The sequence below is a fragment of the Cervus elaphus genome, chromosome 27 (assembly GCF_910594005.1).
Source record: "Cervus elaphus chromosome 27, mCerEla1.1, whole genome shotgun sequence".
Classification (NCBI taxonomy): domain Eukaryota; kingdom Metazoa; phylum Chordata; class Mammalia; order Artiodactyla; family Cervidae; genus Cervus; species Cervus elaphus.
Window position 1 is genome coordinate 37,753,610 of NC_057841.1, and position 19,775 is coordinate 37,773,384.

General features: G+C 37.8%; 2 protein-coding genes across 2 annotated transcripts in view; one reads left to right on the forward strand and one right to left on the reverse strand.

The window, feature by feature from the left end:
- The window catches only part of MIB1 (MIB E3 ubiquitin protein ligase 1), a 97,152-nt gene that overhangs the window by 67,787 nt on the left and 9,590 nt on the right, over positions 1–19,775 (reverse strand). Inside the window, exons 2-5 of the mRNA XM_043889471.1 lie at positions 12,021–12,192; positions 10,009–10,138; positions 1,864–1,968; positions 363–429 (exon numbers count right to left, since the gene is read on the reverse strand). Of these exons, the coding sequence (XP_043745406.1) occupies positions 363–429; positions 1,864–1,968; positions 10,009–10,138; positions 12,021–12,192 (474 nt within the window). The remainder of the gene's footprint in view (positions 1–362; positions 430–1,863; positions 1,969–10,008; positions 10,139–12,020; positions 12,193–19,775) is intronic.
- LOC122684930 (non-histone chromosomal protein HMG-14-like) lies at positions 7,320–8,498 on the forward strand. The gene has a single exon (XM_043889473.1). It carries the CDS (start codon positions 7,374–7,376, stop codon positions 7,677–7,679), a length of 306 nt encoding a protein of 101 aa, XP_043745408.1. The 5' UTR covers positions 7,320–7,373; the 3' UTR covers positions 7,680–8,498.

Here is a 19,775-nt window from a genome sequence, read left to right on the forward strand (position 1 = left end):
TATATTTTCACAGGAATTTATAAATATTAAATTGTTCGGTCTCATTCTCAGCAGTGTAAGAGATATAACATTGGTAATACAACACAAAATTTTTCAACAAGTTCATGATTAAAACAAAAAAGTTTCACACAGTATTGGTATGCCCTATAAATGATGTATCAATTTAGCAAGACATGACAACTCTTTCAGAGATTAAATGAATCATTAAAAAAGAACAAATGCTTTTAAAACCAAACACAACCAAGAGCATGCCTTTAAAAATCTTTAATGGTAACTAATTTTCGTAAAGCCCAGTTGAAACGCTTTTCTGATTCCACGAACTCTGACCCACTATTCAGAAATTTTCTTGTCTGCTAACTCACCTAGCACAGGACAATGATCTCTGTAGAAAGAACCTCCTTTGGCATCCTGGACACACTTCAGATCAGACTACAAAAAAAGAAACCAAAAGAATCACCCTTAAAAGCTCCAAGTATAGCTCAATACCTAAAATAGGCAAAAATGTTCACTCAGAACATTATCCTCAACAGAAGTAGCTCTGGGTTAATAATCACACTAAACACTGCTTTCAAAAACACCCATCAAAAACTATAAACTTGATCTTCAGATACTTTAAGCTTTCTTTTATAGTTCAAAATTAAAATGTCTGGATCTTTACCACTGAAATATTTTCAAAAACACATGTTGGAAAAAAAGAACTACAACAAAAATCTTGTATTTAAAAAGTACATAATACATTCCATTTAAAAGATACTTTTACCAAAAAAGAGGTCATCTCATTTGATCTTTCTAACCAATTTTATCAGATATACAAGGTAGGCATTGATTCATTTAATAAAGGAAATTATCCAAAACTAGTCAGAAGGGAGAAAAAGAAAGTACCAAATCCAGTCTTTTGATTCTGTGTCCGTATAATTTCCTATTTATATCACTTTTAGTCCTTATTTTACCATAATTTAGTTAACTGAAGTTCCTTCCCACTTAGCTTTAATAAGAAATTATTTAAGTATCTATTTGAATGGGGAAGCAGTTGTGGTATAATGAAAAGTACAGAAAATGTGAAGTTAGATGAGAAACTTTGAGGGTGACTATGAAAATTCAGAACTAGATTACCTGAAAGTGCCTAACAGTACCATATATATATATATATATATATACATACACATATATAGATGTATAAAGTGACCAATATACACTTACTGTATTAAGAAAATGAGCTCCTTTACACACATACACACAATCCAACTCTCTGTTACAGCCTCCTTTGCCACTGGAGTTCACATTTAGTTCAATCCTAGCCAAAGAGTCATGGGTCAAACTGTTTCAATGTGATACTTTAACCTAGCAATTCCACTTCTAGGAATCTATCTTAAGAGAATATACTCATAAATGTACAAAGACATATGCACAAGGATGTATGTCACTGAAATAGCACTTGCAACAATGAAAAACAAAAACAAAAAGCCAACCCAGACACCCATCAACAGAAATTTCATAAACAATGGCATAACCATACAAGGAGTGCTACCCAGCCATCAAAAAAGAATGGGAATCAACCTACATATAAATACTACTCCTTAAGCACTTGAGTAATTCACAGTGTTTCTAGGTCAGTCATTTTCAATTACCAACAGTACACTTTAAAAATACAGGGAAAAAAACACCTTAAAAATAATGTTAACATCTATCATATTCAATTCTCACTTTACAGATGTTCCTTCCTACTGCCTACTCATGATTCAGATGACATTATGACAAAAGGAAATGACACAAGAAAAAATGAAAGATTACAATAAGGGCTATTTTTAATTTCCTTTCTTTCACCCACCCAATATTTTCATCTTCTATGGTTCTTAGACTTACCATGCCCTCAAAGCCAACTCTGTACAGGTTCTTAGCACCATTATCCCAGAGAACATAGGCTGCGCTATGCGGGCTTGATGCACTCCAGTCTTGGATCTCTGTTACCTAAGGGAAATTTTTGAGGGGAAAAAAAATCTTTAAGAAGAGAGGAGAGGCTGATTCTTTTAATTATATTCAAATCTTTAAAATTACTTCAGTTACAATCCTGTGTAACAGGATCATGAAAAACACTTACTTGCCAAATATATGTCACTTCTAACATACAATTGAATTAGAGATACTTTTCCAGAATATTATAAGGTTATTTCTAAAAGCACTGTAGAAATTTTATTTATTTGTTTTTGGCCACATTGCATGGCTTGCAGTATCTCAGTTTACTGGACCAGGAATTGAACCTGGGGCCACAGCAGTGAGAGAGAGCATGGAGTCCTAACTACTGGACCACCAGGGAAGTCCCTAAAACTACTGCAGAAATTTTAAATTGAGAGGCTTAGTGATTACAGTGATGATGGATTATCAGCAAATACATAATTCAAAATTTAAAATCTTTACTCTTAAAGGGTTCCTACTAACAGCAGTGTATCCTTTTAAACCTATTTTTTGATACAAAATTTAAAATCTGTAACCAAATACCCAGAACAATTCAAGATAACTCAGCTCTCTGGTCAGCTGAACGGGGATGAGCACAGGCTCAAAGGCCATGTTTAAAGAAGGCCTGAGAGATCTGGTTCCTCCAGCAGTGCCTCTCAGCTGCCCTGAAAAGCAGGCCATCCAAGCTAAAATGCCACGACTACAATGGAAACCCAGACACTACCTCCAGGCCCCACATGCCACCAGACAGATTCCTTAGAGCAGTCAATATTTCAAAAACAAAAAACAAAAAAAATAGAGTTGCTATTGATTTAGGGCCAAGAATCAACTACACAAAAATGACACACAGTGAGCACTGAACTTGGGGATTTTCAAGTGAACCAGTCTACAGCCCAGGCTGGGAGGCTGTGCATGTGCAACTCAGGACTCCTCCAACTTGACACTTTACCAACCACCCTTCATAGTTTCTCAGAATGCCAGGCTGATACTAAACATAATTTTTAAGGTATGCCCTTAAAAACAGACTACTATCTCAAATAAGATACATAATGATCACTTCATTTCCACCCTGTGCTAAAGAAACAGTTTTGCAAGCTACATATTTTACATAATGACTGCTTCATTTTCATCCTGTGCTAAAGAAACAATTTTGCAAGCCATGTAGTTTACAGTGCTTTTGTGAGATAAAAAGTTTTTATGCTTAGGATTTAATTAAATACTTGAATAATATTTCAAAGCATTAGTAAATGAGTTTATTCTTTCTAATTTTAAAATAAATTATGTTATAAAAATACAACACAAACTTTAAAAAAATAATTAAAAAATGAAATGAACATTAGACTAAGAAAAAGAAAATTACCAGTACTTTTAAAGTCCCCTGCATGCCTCTCACCAACCCCACCCACCTGCCTCCTAACAGAAGTAACCACCATCCCGACTGCGGAGTCCATTGCTGCCATGTTGGGTTTTATGATTTTCACAACTAACCACTGTATAATCTTCAAAAGCAAGAGTTTCTAACATTCTAAAGTGAAACACACAATTTGTAGGAAGGAAAAATCGCTTTTGATTATAATACAGTCAGATTCTATTTCATTTATTTTTAAAAATGCAGTACTAGATTAAATAAGCCTGTGTTTTTACGAGAGGGACAAAAAAGCATTTGATCAACTAAAAAACAAAGACTACAAATTTTGTTTAAATTGAATTCATCCTAAATTTCAAATTACTTGGAATATAAGCAAGTTCATTACTCAAACTGTGAATCACTAAATGAAATCACTTCATTTGTTAATGTGATTCAGTTTGTCGAGTAGGAAGTAAAGTGGAAAGCATAAGAAAATAACTACATTAATTTCTTACTTTCGATTCTGATTAATAAATATGTGTGGAATGGCTACTAAAACATTAGGTAGAAGGTTGCTGAGAAATTCTGTGAAGATCAAACGGACAATATCTGCACTGATCAATCTTAACACCACTAATAGTAGAATTATCAAGACTTTACATGCCTCCTTTATGTGCAATCTAAGTACACACACCAGTAATGAGGTACTCTTGCCAAAATAAACTTGAACCCGAATCTACTCATTTCTCTACATCTAACAATAGGTTTATAAGAAATACAACAATTAGAAGAACACGTTAAAGAATACCATAAAGAATCGATCAGAAAAATACAAAGAACTTGGTTTCTTCAACAAATAAATGGCAGTTTTTAAAACACTGATAAATTCTGAAGTTGGATGTTGGGTGCACGGGGATTTGTTATATTATACTTTCTGGTGTATGTTTGAAATTTTCCATAATAAAGTTTTTTAAAAAGAAGGAAATAGAAGAAGGAAATGGCAACCCACTCCAGTATTCTTGCCTGGAAAAGTCCATGGACAGAGGAGCCTGGCGGGCTGCAGTCCATGGGGTTACATGACTGAGCATGTGTGCACAAGGGTGGAGGGAGATGGGCTGGTAGCAATAAAGTGGTAGAACTAAAAAAAAAATAAAATAAAAAGAAGGAAATATATCTAGTGTATGTGTATGAGGCAATTAACATATATTTAAAGCATTTGTAAAATGAAAACAGTCTTGAAATACTAACATAGGTAGTTAAGACCATATTACACATTTCTATGATATCCTTACATCATGTCTGTCAAAGCCTGCACTTGATCTGCTTATTTGTGTGTTAACACTGTTGTCACATGCAAAAAACCACGGTACATGCAGGCATTTGACAGGCCATAGTAGGTGTCAGTATTAACACAATATCAGTCAATTTGGAATCTATCCCTTAAAATGGCTCAAACTAACCATACAGTTGAGAACACATAGTAAGGAGAATGGGGAATCTTGAACCTCAAGGTAAAAAAGATAAGAATACACTACCACCTTCATGTGGGTTACACCAGGTTCATGTGGGTTACACCAGAGGACTGGGAGAGAGAAGCCAGCCATGAAGGAAAAGGGGAAATTAAAAACGTTATTCATTCACACACACAGTCAGAGTCAGACAAAAATTGTATTTCATTTCAAACATGTGCTTAAATAATGTTACCTTAAAGACTTCCTATTACATTAAGTTCCCTCACTCAGAGTCATATGTGCAAAATGGTTTCATTTATTTTTCTTTTTGTTCCTAAAATGTAACAAGTATTAAATCATAACAAACCAAAAATGTAATGCTGATGACTCAAAGCTTCAAAGTTGCTACTCTGCATTCCCCCTAAGAAGTGCCGATATAATACAAATCCCAGGAAGTACCATTTATGTGGCTTCAGGCTTTAGCAGCAACTGCTTTTGAAAAGGTGATGAAAAAAAGTTTTTTTAACCCTCTGACCACATAATTAAGTGTGAGGAAGAATATAAAGCTAAAACACTTTTCAGAATAAAAGTATTAAAAAACTTACTTCTCATGTACTCTTTCAAAAAACATTACTAGGACGTGTACTCCGTCAAAAGGAAGAGTAACTAAGGAAGATGATGTAATAGGATACAGAAAACACAAGATCCAGCCAGGAAAGAGACAAAGGCATCCATCAGAGGGGGCTGCCAAGATGCCTGCTGGGTACCAGGTGTCAAGGGCAATCCGACTGCAGCCACATGACTCACAGGCCAGACATGCTGAAGGCTTTCAATACCAAGATGTCCACTGCCATCATATTGCTTTATCGACCTAAGGACACACTGCCTGAGTGAGCCAGACTCAAATTCTCAACTGAACTTGGCTTACTAGACTATGTAATGATGAGGTTCCCACTCTCCCCTGCACCCCCCATTCCCTGCCACCTAAACCAGCCCACTCCATAGAATACTCTGCTTTGCCTTATTCCTAAAACTTTGAGGTGTAGCATGGTAAGTTTGGAAGCAAACAACACACGCGCTCTGACTACATTCCTGTCCAGCGTACAGCACGTGGTCCAGACTTCTGCCCTCCCTGGTGTCCTGCCCACGCTGAGCCCCATGTTTCCAGGACCCACTAGAGACCATGGCTACTGACTACCCCAGAAAGACTCTTACGAGCTCCCAGGGATGCCGTTATCCAGAGACTGAATTCAGTTTATCTTCTCCCTAGAAGCGTTCATCTAAAAGCACAGTTCTGCTGTCTTTACAAAGGCTAGGTTTCTGCTTGCTACTTGGTTTCTCAAAAAATTAAATACTAAATGTTGTAATACAGAGCACTAAGTCATACAATAATAAAGACAAACAAGGGAATAATGACAGGAAGAATTAGTTACCTTGCAGGGCTTGCAGCTGGGAAAGAGTAAACAGAAGGCTTTTAAAGGTATTCATAACACTCTTTTTTAAGCCGTAGAGTAGGAATAAAATTTACTTTTTAAAATTTCACTACTATTCTCCAAGCTTCAACATATGTTTTACACACCCCATGTGACACAGGATTGCTGTAAATGATTGCAGAAGCTGTTTACTGCACAAAGGGCCTTGCCAAAGAGGAAAGCAGAGGGTGACATCCAGGCCGAGTTCCACTCACCAAGACCCTCTGCACCGGGACAAGGCTGCCCCTGCTCTGCCACTGGCTTACCAAGCATGCCCCCACAGCACTCCATTCAGTCAGAGATGGTGCCTTCCCCAAACTCACACTGGTCTGCGGTCTAGTTTTGCTTCTAGAAACATGCTTCTCCTTATGGTTGCCCAGGGTAGGGGTGGGGAGGGGAGCTGAGGGATAGTTAGGGAGTTTGGGATGGACATGTACACTCTGCTGTATTTCAGATAACCAACAAGGACCTGCTGTATAGCATAGCACAGGGAACTCTGCTCAATGTTAAGTGGCAGCCTGGATGGGAAGGGAATTTGGGGGAGAATGGATACATGTATACATGTGACTGAGTCCCTTTGCCATCCACCTGAAACTTTCACAACATTGTTAACTGGCTATATATACTCCAATACAAAACAAAAAGTTTAAATAATAAAAAAGAAAGAAACGTGCTTCTCAAACTGTAACGTGCACCTGAGTGACTTAGGTATCTTATTAACGTGAAGATTCTAAATTAGAAAGTCTAGGAGGAAGGTGACCTATTACCTAGCATGCTTCTAACAAGCTGTCAGGTGACATTAATGCTGCTGGTCACAGAACTTAGATTTGGATTTCTGGTTCTCCATCTCCTCTAATGAGAACACAGGTCTCCGAAGAATAGGAGCTTTGCCTTTTCTGTTTATTCCTACAACCCTCACACCTGGAACAGAATCCTGCACCTAAGTGGTCAGTAAATATTTACTAAAGTTTTTCTTAAAAAGCATTGCTTCCTTAATAAAAATCAAAGTACTTAAAAGATAAAGACTAGGCGGGTCCCAGCAGCTCGGGCGGCGGGAGGAGCGGCAGCGGTCAGGCTACTCAGCTTCGCGAAGGCTCTCGGCGCGCCGTGGCCCTCAGGCACCCGGCTCTCGCCCGCCCCGCCGCCACGATGCCCAAGAGGAAGGTCAGCTCCGCCGAGGGGGCGGCGAAGGAGGAGCCCAAGAGGAGATCGGCGAGGTTGTCAGCAAAACCGGCTCCTGCAAAAGTGGAAACGAAGCCAAAAAAGGCGGCGGGAAAGGATAAATCTTCAGACAAAAAAGTGCAAACAAAAGGGAAAAGAGGAGCAAAGGGAAAACAGGCGGAAGTGGCCAACCAAGAGACTAAAGAAGACTTGCCTGCAGAAAATGGAGAGACTGAAAACGAGAAGAGCCCAGCCTCTGATGAAGCAGAAGAGAAAGAAGCCAAGTCTGATTAATAACCACACACTCAGTCCTGTCAGTGGTCCCTGTTTCCCTTCTTGTACAATCCAGAGGAATATTTTTATCAACTATTTTGTAAATGCAAGTTTTTTAGTAGCTCTAGAAACATTTTTAAAAAGGAGGGAATCCCACCTCATCCCATTTTTTAAGTGTAAATGCTTTTTTTTAAGAGGTGAAATCATTTGCTGGTTGTTTATTTTTTGGTACAACCAGAAAATAGTGGGATATTGGATATGGGAGGCTTTGATTGTCTTGGGTGTCAGCTTAACATTCCATAGATGGGGGGTAGCTTTTATATCCTATAATACAAAAGCATACTAAATGGCAGTTTGGAGTCAGTTGTGCATTTAATGTCTTGAACACTTTAAATTACTTCTCTTCCCATTTTGTTTTGGTAGAATTATTTCCTACAGCAAACCACTTTTTGATCTTGGCTCTCCTGGTCAGAATTTTGTGCACTATACTATAACATCTTTGGTCGTGGTAGTCCAGTTTTCCTAGTAACTTGGTTAATGTGCTGTGAACGATTGACAGTTTGGGTATGTAGTGTATATGATATTAAATTGTGAATCAGTGGGACTTATGATGTAACAACATATCAATATTTGAAGATATTGGTACTTGATATCCTGTTAAGGAAAGTTGCTCCAAATTTTAAGCTGGAAAGTCACTGGAATAACTGTTAAGAATCACAACTACATGATATTTTAGATTTCTGGTACGTATGTGAAGAATTGTGTACAAATTGAAATGTCTGTGTAGTGATCCTCAAAACAACCAATAAAATCTCAGTTATAAAAGAAAAAAAAAAAAAAGATAAAGACTAAAATATTTGTCTGACTTTCAAACATTAAACATTAGACCTTATCATTTAAAAAATGAAATCAATACAGCAATACTCTGAATTTGGAAAACATCTTATTTGACAAGTGTTTAAAAATCTTAAATTCAAAAGAATCTATATAGCACAAAGTAGTACAAGAGGCCTTCAAGTTCCTAGGAGGAGTTCCTCAGAAGACACAGACTTTAAAGTCATCATTCCTTAATGCTAAGAACAATATTTTACAGAAGGTAACAGTGGAACAGGGACTGACGATGAAGTCTCAAAGGGAAATGCTGTTAATTTCAGTACACCGAGCAAAGCACCCAGAACACACACTTAGGACTTGCATATACACTCAGTACACTGAGCAAAACACCCCCAGAACACACACTCAGGATTTGAATATACACTCAGTACACCGAGCAAAACATCCCCAGAACACACACTCAGGATTTGAATATACACTCAGTACACCGAGCAAAACACCCCCAGAACACACACTCAGGATTTGAATATACACTCAGTACACCGAGCAAAACACCCAGAACACACACTCAGGATTTGAATATACACTCAGTACACCGAGCAAAACACCCAGAACACACACTCAGGATTTGAATATACACTCAGTACACCGAGCAAAACATCCCCAGAACACACACTCAGGATTTGAATATACACTCAGTACACCGAGCAAAACATCCCCAGAACACACACTCAGGATTTGAATATACACTCAGTACACCGAGCAAAACATCCCCAGAACACACACTCAGGATTTGAATATACACTCAGTACACTGAGCTAAACACCCAGAACACACACTCAGGATTTGAATATACACTCAGTACACTGAGCTAAACACCCAGAATACACACTCAGGATTTGAATACACATTCAGTTCACTGAGCAAAATACCCAGAACAAACATTCAGGATTTGTTGACTGAATCAATGACTGCATCACCAGCAGAAGCAACATGAAATCCAAAATAAGCAAAACCAACAACTCACTTACCCTGATATCTCTGGTTATCCCACCCCATTAAAGAGACTACAAAATTCCCTTCAGAGTAACTGCTGTAATTGACCCCCAGACCACTCTGCCTATGATCCCTCAGAAACACATGTTTGAGGGAATGGAACATAAAGCAAGTAAATTCAGATGAAATGTTAATAACAAGAAAGCCAAGAACATGAGATACTGCTTAAGAAGGACTGGCCCAAAGAAGATGTTCAGAAAGGCATTCTGAGCAGCAAAATGGCAACGCGAAGCCTAAAGGTGGAAAAGAAAAACCCACCCACCAATCTTCTCACCGAACACTAACGTGTACAGCAGAGAGGAACAATCATTTTTCTTTCCCCTGGAAAGAAAAATGAAAGTTTAAGAAACTGTTATTGGCCTTAAAGAAAATGGGCCACGAAATTCAATTACAGTAATTTTAACATTATCTGAATATACAGTATTCGAGAACAACATGATGGATCATAAACAACCTTTACCTTTCCCCTGCGTCCATTTCCTCCATCCTGATCTTCCCACTGCCAGTCCACTCCTCGTACCACTCTGGCACCTGCAAAGATCCCTCGGGCCGTGATCTTCTTCGATTTTCTACGAGACTCTAACAGAACCCTAAAAGAAGATTATCTATTTTCAAATTTATGTAAAAATAAAATTGGTAATGGGTGGCAATTTATTTTTTAAAATAAAGACTATATAAAAGGTTATTTTGAAAGTATAAAAGATTTTTCTTTGCTCTGGTTAACATTATAACAGCAAGTAACAGGAACACTTTCCTCATTCCCTAAGTTACACTAATGAAGACATTAGTAGTTGGAATAATAACAACACTTTATATTCACTTAGCTTTTCCTATACATAAAAATACTTAGAGATATAAACTCTGTTACCCGCCTTAAGATAAATGTACTATCTATTACATTGCTCATTTTACAAATGAGGAAACTAAGTCCCAAAGAGGTAAGCATCAATAACTTGCCCAAGGTCACAAAAGTTAAACGGGAATGGAATCAACACATGAATCCAGTCTAACCACTGCAGGGCGTCACTACAGCTCTTCACTACTTTAGAGATGGCATATACAAAACCCTCCAACTGCCAGGCACACACTACAAACGAGGGCCTGAGAGAGACTGCACCACAGCCATGACAAATGACAAATGGCACTTGACCTTGGGCAGAGGAAGACAATAAGGAGTGGTAGGGACTTTGGTGAACTCCAGAGGATGGTTTGTCCAAAGGGGCAGATGCTCCTGGGCTTCAGCCAACCGCTGCCAGGAACAAACGCAGGCCCTGTGTTGACAGCCTGGGTGGGGGCCTGGGCGGGGGGGAGTTAGAATTCAAAAACTTGATCTTTCTGTGAAATCACCTTTCACAGAAATTCACCTTTCACAAGTTTTACAAGGTAAGCAATTGTTCAAAAATTGAGAGCAAGTCAAGCAAAATACACCTGTGGACTGGATCTGACCTACACCAAACTGTCTCTAAAGCAGTATATACCTACAAAAGACCACGGACCTTGAAAAGGATGCTACATGCAGCTAGCTAGACAAGCATGATTCTCCAAGGCCTTCCATCCCTTATTTTCCTACAGCCTTCTCATTCCTAAAAAATCAAAAAGAATTGGGATTTTTAAATTCTACTTCATCTCATTATTCATTTTCAGAATGTCTTTACTACACTCCAACTTTAAAAGCTGTGAGCAAAAGACAAAACTAAATAATTTGTAGAAAATGACTCAACACACGGCAGGGCCAGGATTTGAACCAGGACAGTCTGACACAAAAATCCATCTTTCTATCACTCCTGTTGCCTCCCTTCACCGACTTGACTCTTGCTTCTCTGCATTAGTCACAGCTCCCTGAGAATACTCCATCAGCGAAAACTCTGCACTGACTCACACTCAACACTCCTCTCTTTGGTCCTAAGACACTTTTTACGTATCTCTATATACAGTCTGAAACATCACATGATAATCACTGCTGATCAAATAATCCCTTAACCTATAAACTGCTTAAGGATAACATGCCCTATTTATCTTCAGATTTACCCAAGTACAGTCTTAATGCTCTATAGTCTGAATAAATGTCTCTTGATTCCATAACTGTGACCTAGTGTTCACAGGACAGAATGCACATGGAGAAAACCATCAGCCTTCCTTGGGCCACCCTCACACATCCAAACACTGAGCAGGGCCAGGTCTCCATACGAGAGAACAAACAGCCCTGATTATCCTGGAAAACACACATAGCTCCTGCACTAGCTCTCTTCTCGTGATGTGATTATCCTGGAAAACACACATAGCTAGTCTGCACTAGCTCTCTTCTCGTGATGTGGTGGCCCTGGTCCTCGTCTAGCCTGGTATCTGCTACTTCCCACTAAACCAGCTGTCAGAAGCTATTTCCTAGTCCTATGTTTAAGGCTGAATGGTACAAAAAATGTAACAGATACAAAGAATTGCAATTGGAAAAAAAAAAAAAATTGATTCCCATACCGCTCACTCCCTGGTGTGGTAATTCTATAAAAGCGATGCCTTAAATGATGTTTATCTCCATGATAACAAACGGTGCACAAGTCATAATTTGTACACTCCGCACACTTCCACCGAATGCCAATGATCGGCTGCTGGCGGCAGGTATCACACATGGTTCCATCGTGCTTGATGCCTGTTAAAGCAGAGATGCCATGCTGACATTAATTTCAAGTACTGTTTATTTTAACAGTATTCCCTGAGGGAAAAAATAGGAACACAACATTTTACAAAATAGCTCAGTAAAGCAAGAAACAGTATTTCAAATGAACCATATACAGTTTCAAGCTAACAGGCAGCAAATATTCTAAAGAGTACAAATTACAGACTAAACCTTTCCTATTCCTTCTTTTCTCATTAGTAAGAACACTTCTCAGTAGCACTTTCCTTGCTCTCATCCAAACCTGAATGCAGGTTCAATCCAGAGAGAGAAGGAAGAATCCTTTATCATCAAGGAGATGTTTCAGACTAAAAACACACAAAACACTTTTTGAGGAACATGAACCTATTCTCCAGGTAAATAATTCCAAAGAAGAAGACAGTTTTATCCTCGTAATATCAGAAACAAGCTGTCAATTAACTTAAGCTTTTATCCCTAGGTATTGATAACTTATCGCTTTCCAGTTTAATGGGAAATAATACAGCTGAGTTTGTTGTGGGGTGTTGTGTTTTTTTTTCCCTTAAGGAAAAAGAAGTAATAAACACGAGAAAAATAAAACAAGCACTTGGTAAAACAATCTCCACCAAAAATACCACTACAAATTAACGAAAAAACTGGCACTGTACAGTAATAAGACAAGGGAATAATGCTCCTTTATTATTCTGTTACATTAAGACCACTTGTCCAAGTAAATTAAAACTAGGAGTTTTTTAAACAATGTGTGGCCTGTGAACATCAATGTCACTATTTCATGACATGCTGAATGGTCACACCGGATGATGACACACTCCTACATCAATTCTGGCTCTGTCAATAGCTTTCTCTGTGTCCACAAAAGTCATTTTAACTAAAATATTTACATGTAAAACTACAGTATTTATTTCAAAATACACAGTGGAGAGGGAAGGGAAGTATGGTGAGTTGAGATGAAACAAGACTGCTCACTTGAAGTTGGGAAACAGTTAACACAGGGATTCATTATACTCTCTATTTTGTATAAATTTAGAGATTTTTCCAATAATTAAACAAAAAATGAGTCCTATTAGTTCTCAGAACCTCATTCCCTTTGGAGCAAGTGATATGATCTTTAAAGGAAAGGTATGTTCTAAGAATAAAATGAGAATGTGCAGAATATGCAAGAACTATAAAAGTAGCACTTCTTAAAAAAAAAAAAAGTAGCACTTCTGTAACTAAACAAGAACTAACACACTATTGCTACTTCCCGGAAAAAAGAAAAACTCTATTTAACTCATATCCATATCCAAGTTTAAAATCTCTATAAGGATGGTAACCAGATTCTAAATTAAGTGCCTAAGTTGAGATGGTTAAGATGTAAAAGGGAGGGAGGGATGGGGTGGGGAGAAACGAACACTGGAAGGAATGAGCCCTCACCAGGGAACCGAACTAGCCATCACCACTCTGGACCCGGACTACCTAGTCTCTGTGAGAAATCAATTCCTGATCTTTACAAATCCCCCAGTCCCCCCAGTCTGTGGTAGATTGTGATGGCAGCCCAAGCAGACCAAGACAATATGGAAAGAGATATTGTAAAGCTGAAGTGATATAACAGGGGTAAACATACTTTGAAAGGCATTAGAGCAAAAAGGCAAATATAAGGAATTAGCACTTAACCTTAATATAGCTATATTAAATGTACTAGTCAACCATTTCTAACCATTTCTAACTTAGTGATCAAAGTTGTCATATATCCTTGGCAAATTCAGCAATACTTTATACAAAAATTAAAGAACAAATTTCTCAATTTCCCAGAGACTACATATGGAGAATAATCAATTAATTCATGTGTGGATGACCTTCATTTTAGCAAATTACCCGCCCTCTCCATTCACTAATTACTATTTTATCTCTGGTTTTTCCCCAAAGCTTATAGCTTCCCTGACCTATCCCCTGGGTTCTTTTCATTGTGTTCACTCCAGGATTGCAACAGAGGACACACCTGCCATCCGAGACAGGCCTACCCCAGGGTAGCTCATCCAGCCTTTCCCATCCTAGCCTACGGCTAATTAATTCTGACTGCATCAATCATGGAAGTGATCATCTGCCACAGGCCCAAAGGAGATTAGACTCCATCTTAACAGACTGTAAACTAAAATTAAAAACCAAGTTTATGGCTGCACAACTCAGAGCTACCAGCATTCACCGGTACTACATGCTTTAGTGTTTTTAGGATATAAATCAGAAGGCCAAATGCAATGTGCATCTATTCTTTCTTTTGGGGTGTATAAGTGAGTACAGAGAAAAGGATTTGTTTGGTGTTTTTCAATCATATGAGGAGGTTTTTCTTTTTTTTTTTTTATTCCCTAAGTAGCAAGGAATCCATAATCTGGCTAATCACAAGGGTTACTAAAAATCTGCTATATTTTTATTTAAACCAAAATATAACCTTTCCTTAAAGTGTTCATTTTGAAAACATAATTTTGTAAATATTCTTGTAATTATTATCTCCCAACACAAATAGCAAAAGTCTACAGAGTTAAGAAAGAAATTATGCTGGCTCACATTAAGATTTTAAGGTAAATTCTAAAACCTATCAACAGACAAAAGACTTTGAACAACTGTCATATCTGATGCAAGGCTACTAAAGTGAATTTTAAATTTTCATAAAAATCGCACTTTTTAATAAGAAACAGCAAAAATCATACTATGAGCAGTTTTTTAATTCATTGATTTTAATACTGAAATACAGATATACACCTGCTTTAAGATTTATATCAGTTACATTCCTGGAAAACTGAGTGTATACTTAAAATGGAGGAAAGGTGTGGCAGATTATTTTCTGAAGAAAATCTCACTGACTATATCCACCCCAAGTGCTCCCCTGACAACAGGACAATGAATGACAAGTGACCATCAACAGGCAGGTCTGTTTTCCTCCCCATGAACCAGAGGGGACATGTGCCTTGGCTAACAGAAGGCGGTCAGAGTGACACTGGGTGATTTCTGTGCCATTTGTCTGTCCATGTGTCTCTCTCTCCCCCTTTCAAGATTCACGCCGCCCGCCGCCCCCAGCCCGCCCGCCTTGGGAGCTCTTTCATAGTAAGCCTGGCTACCTGAAGCTGCCACAAAGGAGAGACCATTCGGAGAAGCCACAGAGAGGTGGAAAGACATGCCCAAGGAAGGCTGGCTGGGCCGGCCCCTCCACTGTTGACTCTTCTCACTGAAGCCCCAGACACTGGTGGAGCAGAGGCAAACCATTCCCCACTCAGCCTCAAGCATACAAATATTTTCCACAATGCAAAGTTTTGGGGTATTTGTTACACAACCATTGGAACTAAAACAAAGCAAGTTAAAAATAAGATACAATCTTTGTTAAATTATAGTTCTCTGCAGGACAGTGTAGCAAAAATAAGGATAATGAGCTAAATATGAAAAAAGAAAACCATAAAAGTGCTAGAAAAAACACCTGAACAGCATCTTTTATAATCCTGAGTCAAGTCTAAGCATGACACAAAATGTAGAAGTCACGCACATACCCATGTGAGCACACCCATGCAGAAAGTGTACAAACAGAGGAAACCAAGCCACTCCTCCCAACTGCACACAGTGGTCGAGGCGGCACAGATGAGGAAGGAGAGGGCACTTCCACATTTGTTTGCTGTTTGTACACTTTTGAATTATTTCATTTTTCGGTTTTTTTAATAATTTTAATTGGCAGATAATTACTTTACAATATTGTGATTTTTGCCATACATCGATATGAACCAGCCACAGGTGTGTGTCCCCCATCCTGAAGCCCCCTTCCACCTCCCTCCCCAACCCAATCCCTCTGGGTTGTCTCAGAGCACCGGCTTTGAGTGCCCTGCTTCATGCATCGAACTTGCACTGGTCATCTATTTTACATATGGTAATATACATGTTTCAATGCTATTCTCTCAAATCATTCCACATATGATAATTGTGCCTTCTCCCACAGAGTCCAAAAGTCTGTTCTTTACATCGGTGTCTCTTCTGCTGCCTTGCATGTAGGATCATCATTACCGTCTCTATAAATTCCATATATATGCATGAATATACTGTATTGGTGTTTCTCTGACTTTCTTCACTCTGTATGAGGCTCCAGTTTCATCCACTAATTTAAACTGACTCAGCCCCATGCATTCCTGTTTATAGCTGAGTAACAGTCTACTGTGTATATGTGCCACAACTTCCTTATCCATTCATCTGCCAACAGACATCTAGGTTGCTTCCATGTCCTGGCTACTGTAAACAGTGCCGCAATGTACACTGGGGTACATGTGTCTCTTTCAATTCTAGTTTCCTCAGTGTGTATGCCCAGCAATGGGATTGCTGGGTCATATGGCAGTTCTATTTCCAGTTTTTTAAGGAATCTTTACACTGTTCTCCATTCTGGCTATACCAGTTTGCATTCTCACCAACAGTGTAAAAGGGTTCCTTTTCTCCACACCCTCTCCAGCATTTATTGTTTGTAGACTTTTTGATGGTGGCCATTCTGATCAGCGTAAGATGATACCTCATTGTGGTTTGATTTGCATTTCTCTAGTAATGAGCAATGTTGAGCATCTTTTCATGTGTTTATTAGCCATCTGTATGTCTTTTTTGGAGAAGTGTCTATTATAATTTCATAACTTTAAAAAGAAAGTACAAGAGATACCAACTTTATCTTCCTGAATCAGCACACATTACAAATAACACATCTGTGTATGTGAAGATGGTGTCAAGAAAGTCAGTCAGCTGGATACTGTTGAGAGGGAAACATAAATTGATACAATCTCTACATAGAAGGTAACTGCAAAATGTTTTAAATGCGCTAAAAGATTCTGACCTCGCCTACAAAATTTTAAAAAGGTACACCCAATGATACTAAATTTTTTGTAGTAAATAAAAATTTAACATAACTGATGCTGAAAATATGGGACTATTTATGTGTGAAGTAGGGTAATCCATAGAGGAAAATTCTCTGCGGTTATTAAACTACATTGCAGAAGAAACATTACTGAGATGGTAAACAATATTATTATTTTATAAAGTAGTTTGCTAAGAATTACAATACAGCACTTTGGTAAATAAATTACATTATATGTATAACACATGTACATAGAAAAATTAGAAAGATAACCCCCAAAATGTGCTTGATGGGATTCATTCCCCTTTGTGGTTTTTCAAGTTTTCTACACTCAGCGTATATTAATTCTAGGAAGCAGCTTGGTAAGAAGGGGCATTTAACATGCAGTATAAGCATCAGAAATGCTGGTATATGTCCCTCACAATTAAAATAAAAGCTGAAAATAAAAATACGAGGAACTCCAATGATTTATAGAAACCAACTTTCAAATTGTTACATTAGCAATGTGGTACGTAACTACAACTCAAAGTTTTCTTCTTTTAACCCATAGTCTAACCTAGTTATTCCATGCTTATGAAAATAAAATGCATACCTAACACGTACACTCCTTAATCTGTCTTAACAAAGGAAAACACCAGGACCCAAAACTTCATAATATCAAAGAGCAGTAACAGTAAATGTCCACACAATAGTTACATTTCTGAACAAGGTCTAAGATAGGTCTCCTACACCATCACAAAAAGCCAAGCATACTAAACAAACTGGCCCACTACACGCTGAGAGGCACATCTAAACTATTGGTCCAGCTCTTCAAAGGAGTGTGGATTGATGAGAGGCAAAGGGAAAATGTATCCCCACCTGACCAAAAAAAGACAAGTCCAGGTTTCAGCTAGTTCCCTATTTACATATTTTTCATCTCTAAGTGCATTTTCCACATAGTACAATAATAACATTCATCAGCTCATAATCTGAGTACACGCTTTCTTTAAATGGAACCATTTAAACACACAATGATAACTGGTTAAAAACAAAAACGCTCCTACAATTCATGGTTTTAAGAATACTTCAGGAAAACCATTAATGCACACAAAAGCACATCCAAATCCTTTCTTGGTTCCCACAGTTCGAATGCCAACAAAGCTACTGAACAGCTGTGAGACAGACCGATGCTGAGAACTGGAGAAAGTCAACAAAGCAGCTGCCCCAACACCGAAATGAGCAGGAGAGAATTTTTAATGAGAATGCAATGAATTGACTTTAAAACAAAAGCTGATATTTAAAGAAAACATGAAAAAGGAGAAACAGCCTTAAATGAACAAGGCCAACATTTTACTGACCTCTTACTTTGGTAGCTGTTTTGTTTGCCCTTACTTCATCCACCCAATTCATTCTCACCTAAAACTGTTCTCTTCCATTCAAAACCTCCTCAGCCCTGGCCAGAGTTAGTCCTTAAAATTTCCCTTTCTTGAAATGTAATTCCTTAACTAAACCCATTAGTGCTTTTTCTCCTTATAGAATACCATATCACCCTAGAGAGTAACGCTCTTTCCCTTTGCTAAGCTTCATGAAGACATCTGCCACTGTTAAATGAACCACCTGACGCTAGCTTTTGACTCATTCTAATACTTAAATGACCATCTGCTCTACATTTAATGACATCTCGCCTAAACTCAGTAACTTAGAGAATTTACATAGCTTAAGTCTTTTTGTTGGCTAATTTTATGAGAACGGTAAAACATGCTAATTGGAATCAATAACCACAAGTTCTTAAAAGTGGCAAGGAAAACAGTTCAAATTCACAAAGCATTGATTTAAGTAAACTGCTAAATTTCTAGAGAGAAAAGATTGAAAGAAGTTTCTCACTATGAGCAGTTCATTATGTGAAGCAAAAGTAAATAAAATAAATGTTCATTAACAAGAGAGTGCAGACATATATTAGGTATATAATGGAGTATCTAAAATGAATCTTTAAGAGCCACACAATTTGACATGGATGAACCCTTCAACCATAAAGCTCCATTTTAAAATTATACAAGAATACAAAAATGTTGATTGTTTACAGATATATACAACATAGCATAAATGTAAAGAAATCCATAGGAACTACTAATTTCTACATAGTGGTAGCAGAATTTCTACATAGTGGTTACTTTAGGAGAGGAAGGGAATGAAATTGGGAAGAAGTACACAGTGTTTCAAACAATCAGAAATGCTTTATTTTTTAGATAGGGGCGAAGGTATTTATTAATCACTCATGTACCTGGATACCTTAAATACTACGTAATAAACTTTTAAAATAAAAGATAAGCATTCCTAGTAGACTAGTACAGTGCCTAGTTAACCCTCCACTATCTTTTTGCCCTAATTAAAAGATTTCACCTAACAATAAAAAGTAATTTACAAGTTATCAACCAGTGTTTAAACACAATTATCTATTGTGGCGTAACTATTTGCTGATGTCATTCAACTAACCAGGAATTCCTATTTCTGATTTATGGATTCACTCAATTTTAACCCCAAATCAGTGTGACAAAAAGTTTACAGAGATTAAAGAGGGTTAACCAACTAGAATATGCATCTTAATCTCCCTGAACTATCAAAGTACTTATTGTTTAGAAATTGACTGAAGTGTAATTAAAATTCCTAATGAGGGTGAGGCCTCTGTGACCTGCCAGCTGCTTGGTATACTCCACATTCCTTACTCTTGAGAAACAGTAAATTAGTGAAAATAAGA

Excerpts from the sequence above, each read along its gene's own strand:
- LOC122684930 (XM_043889473.1), top strand. The coding sequence starts at position 7,374 with ATGCCCAAGAGGAAGGTCAGCTCCGCCGAGGGGGCGGCGAAGGAGGAG.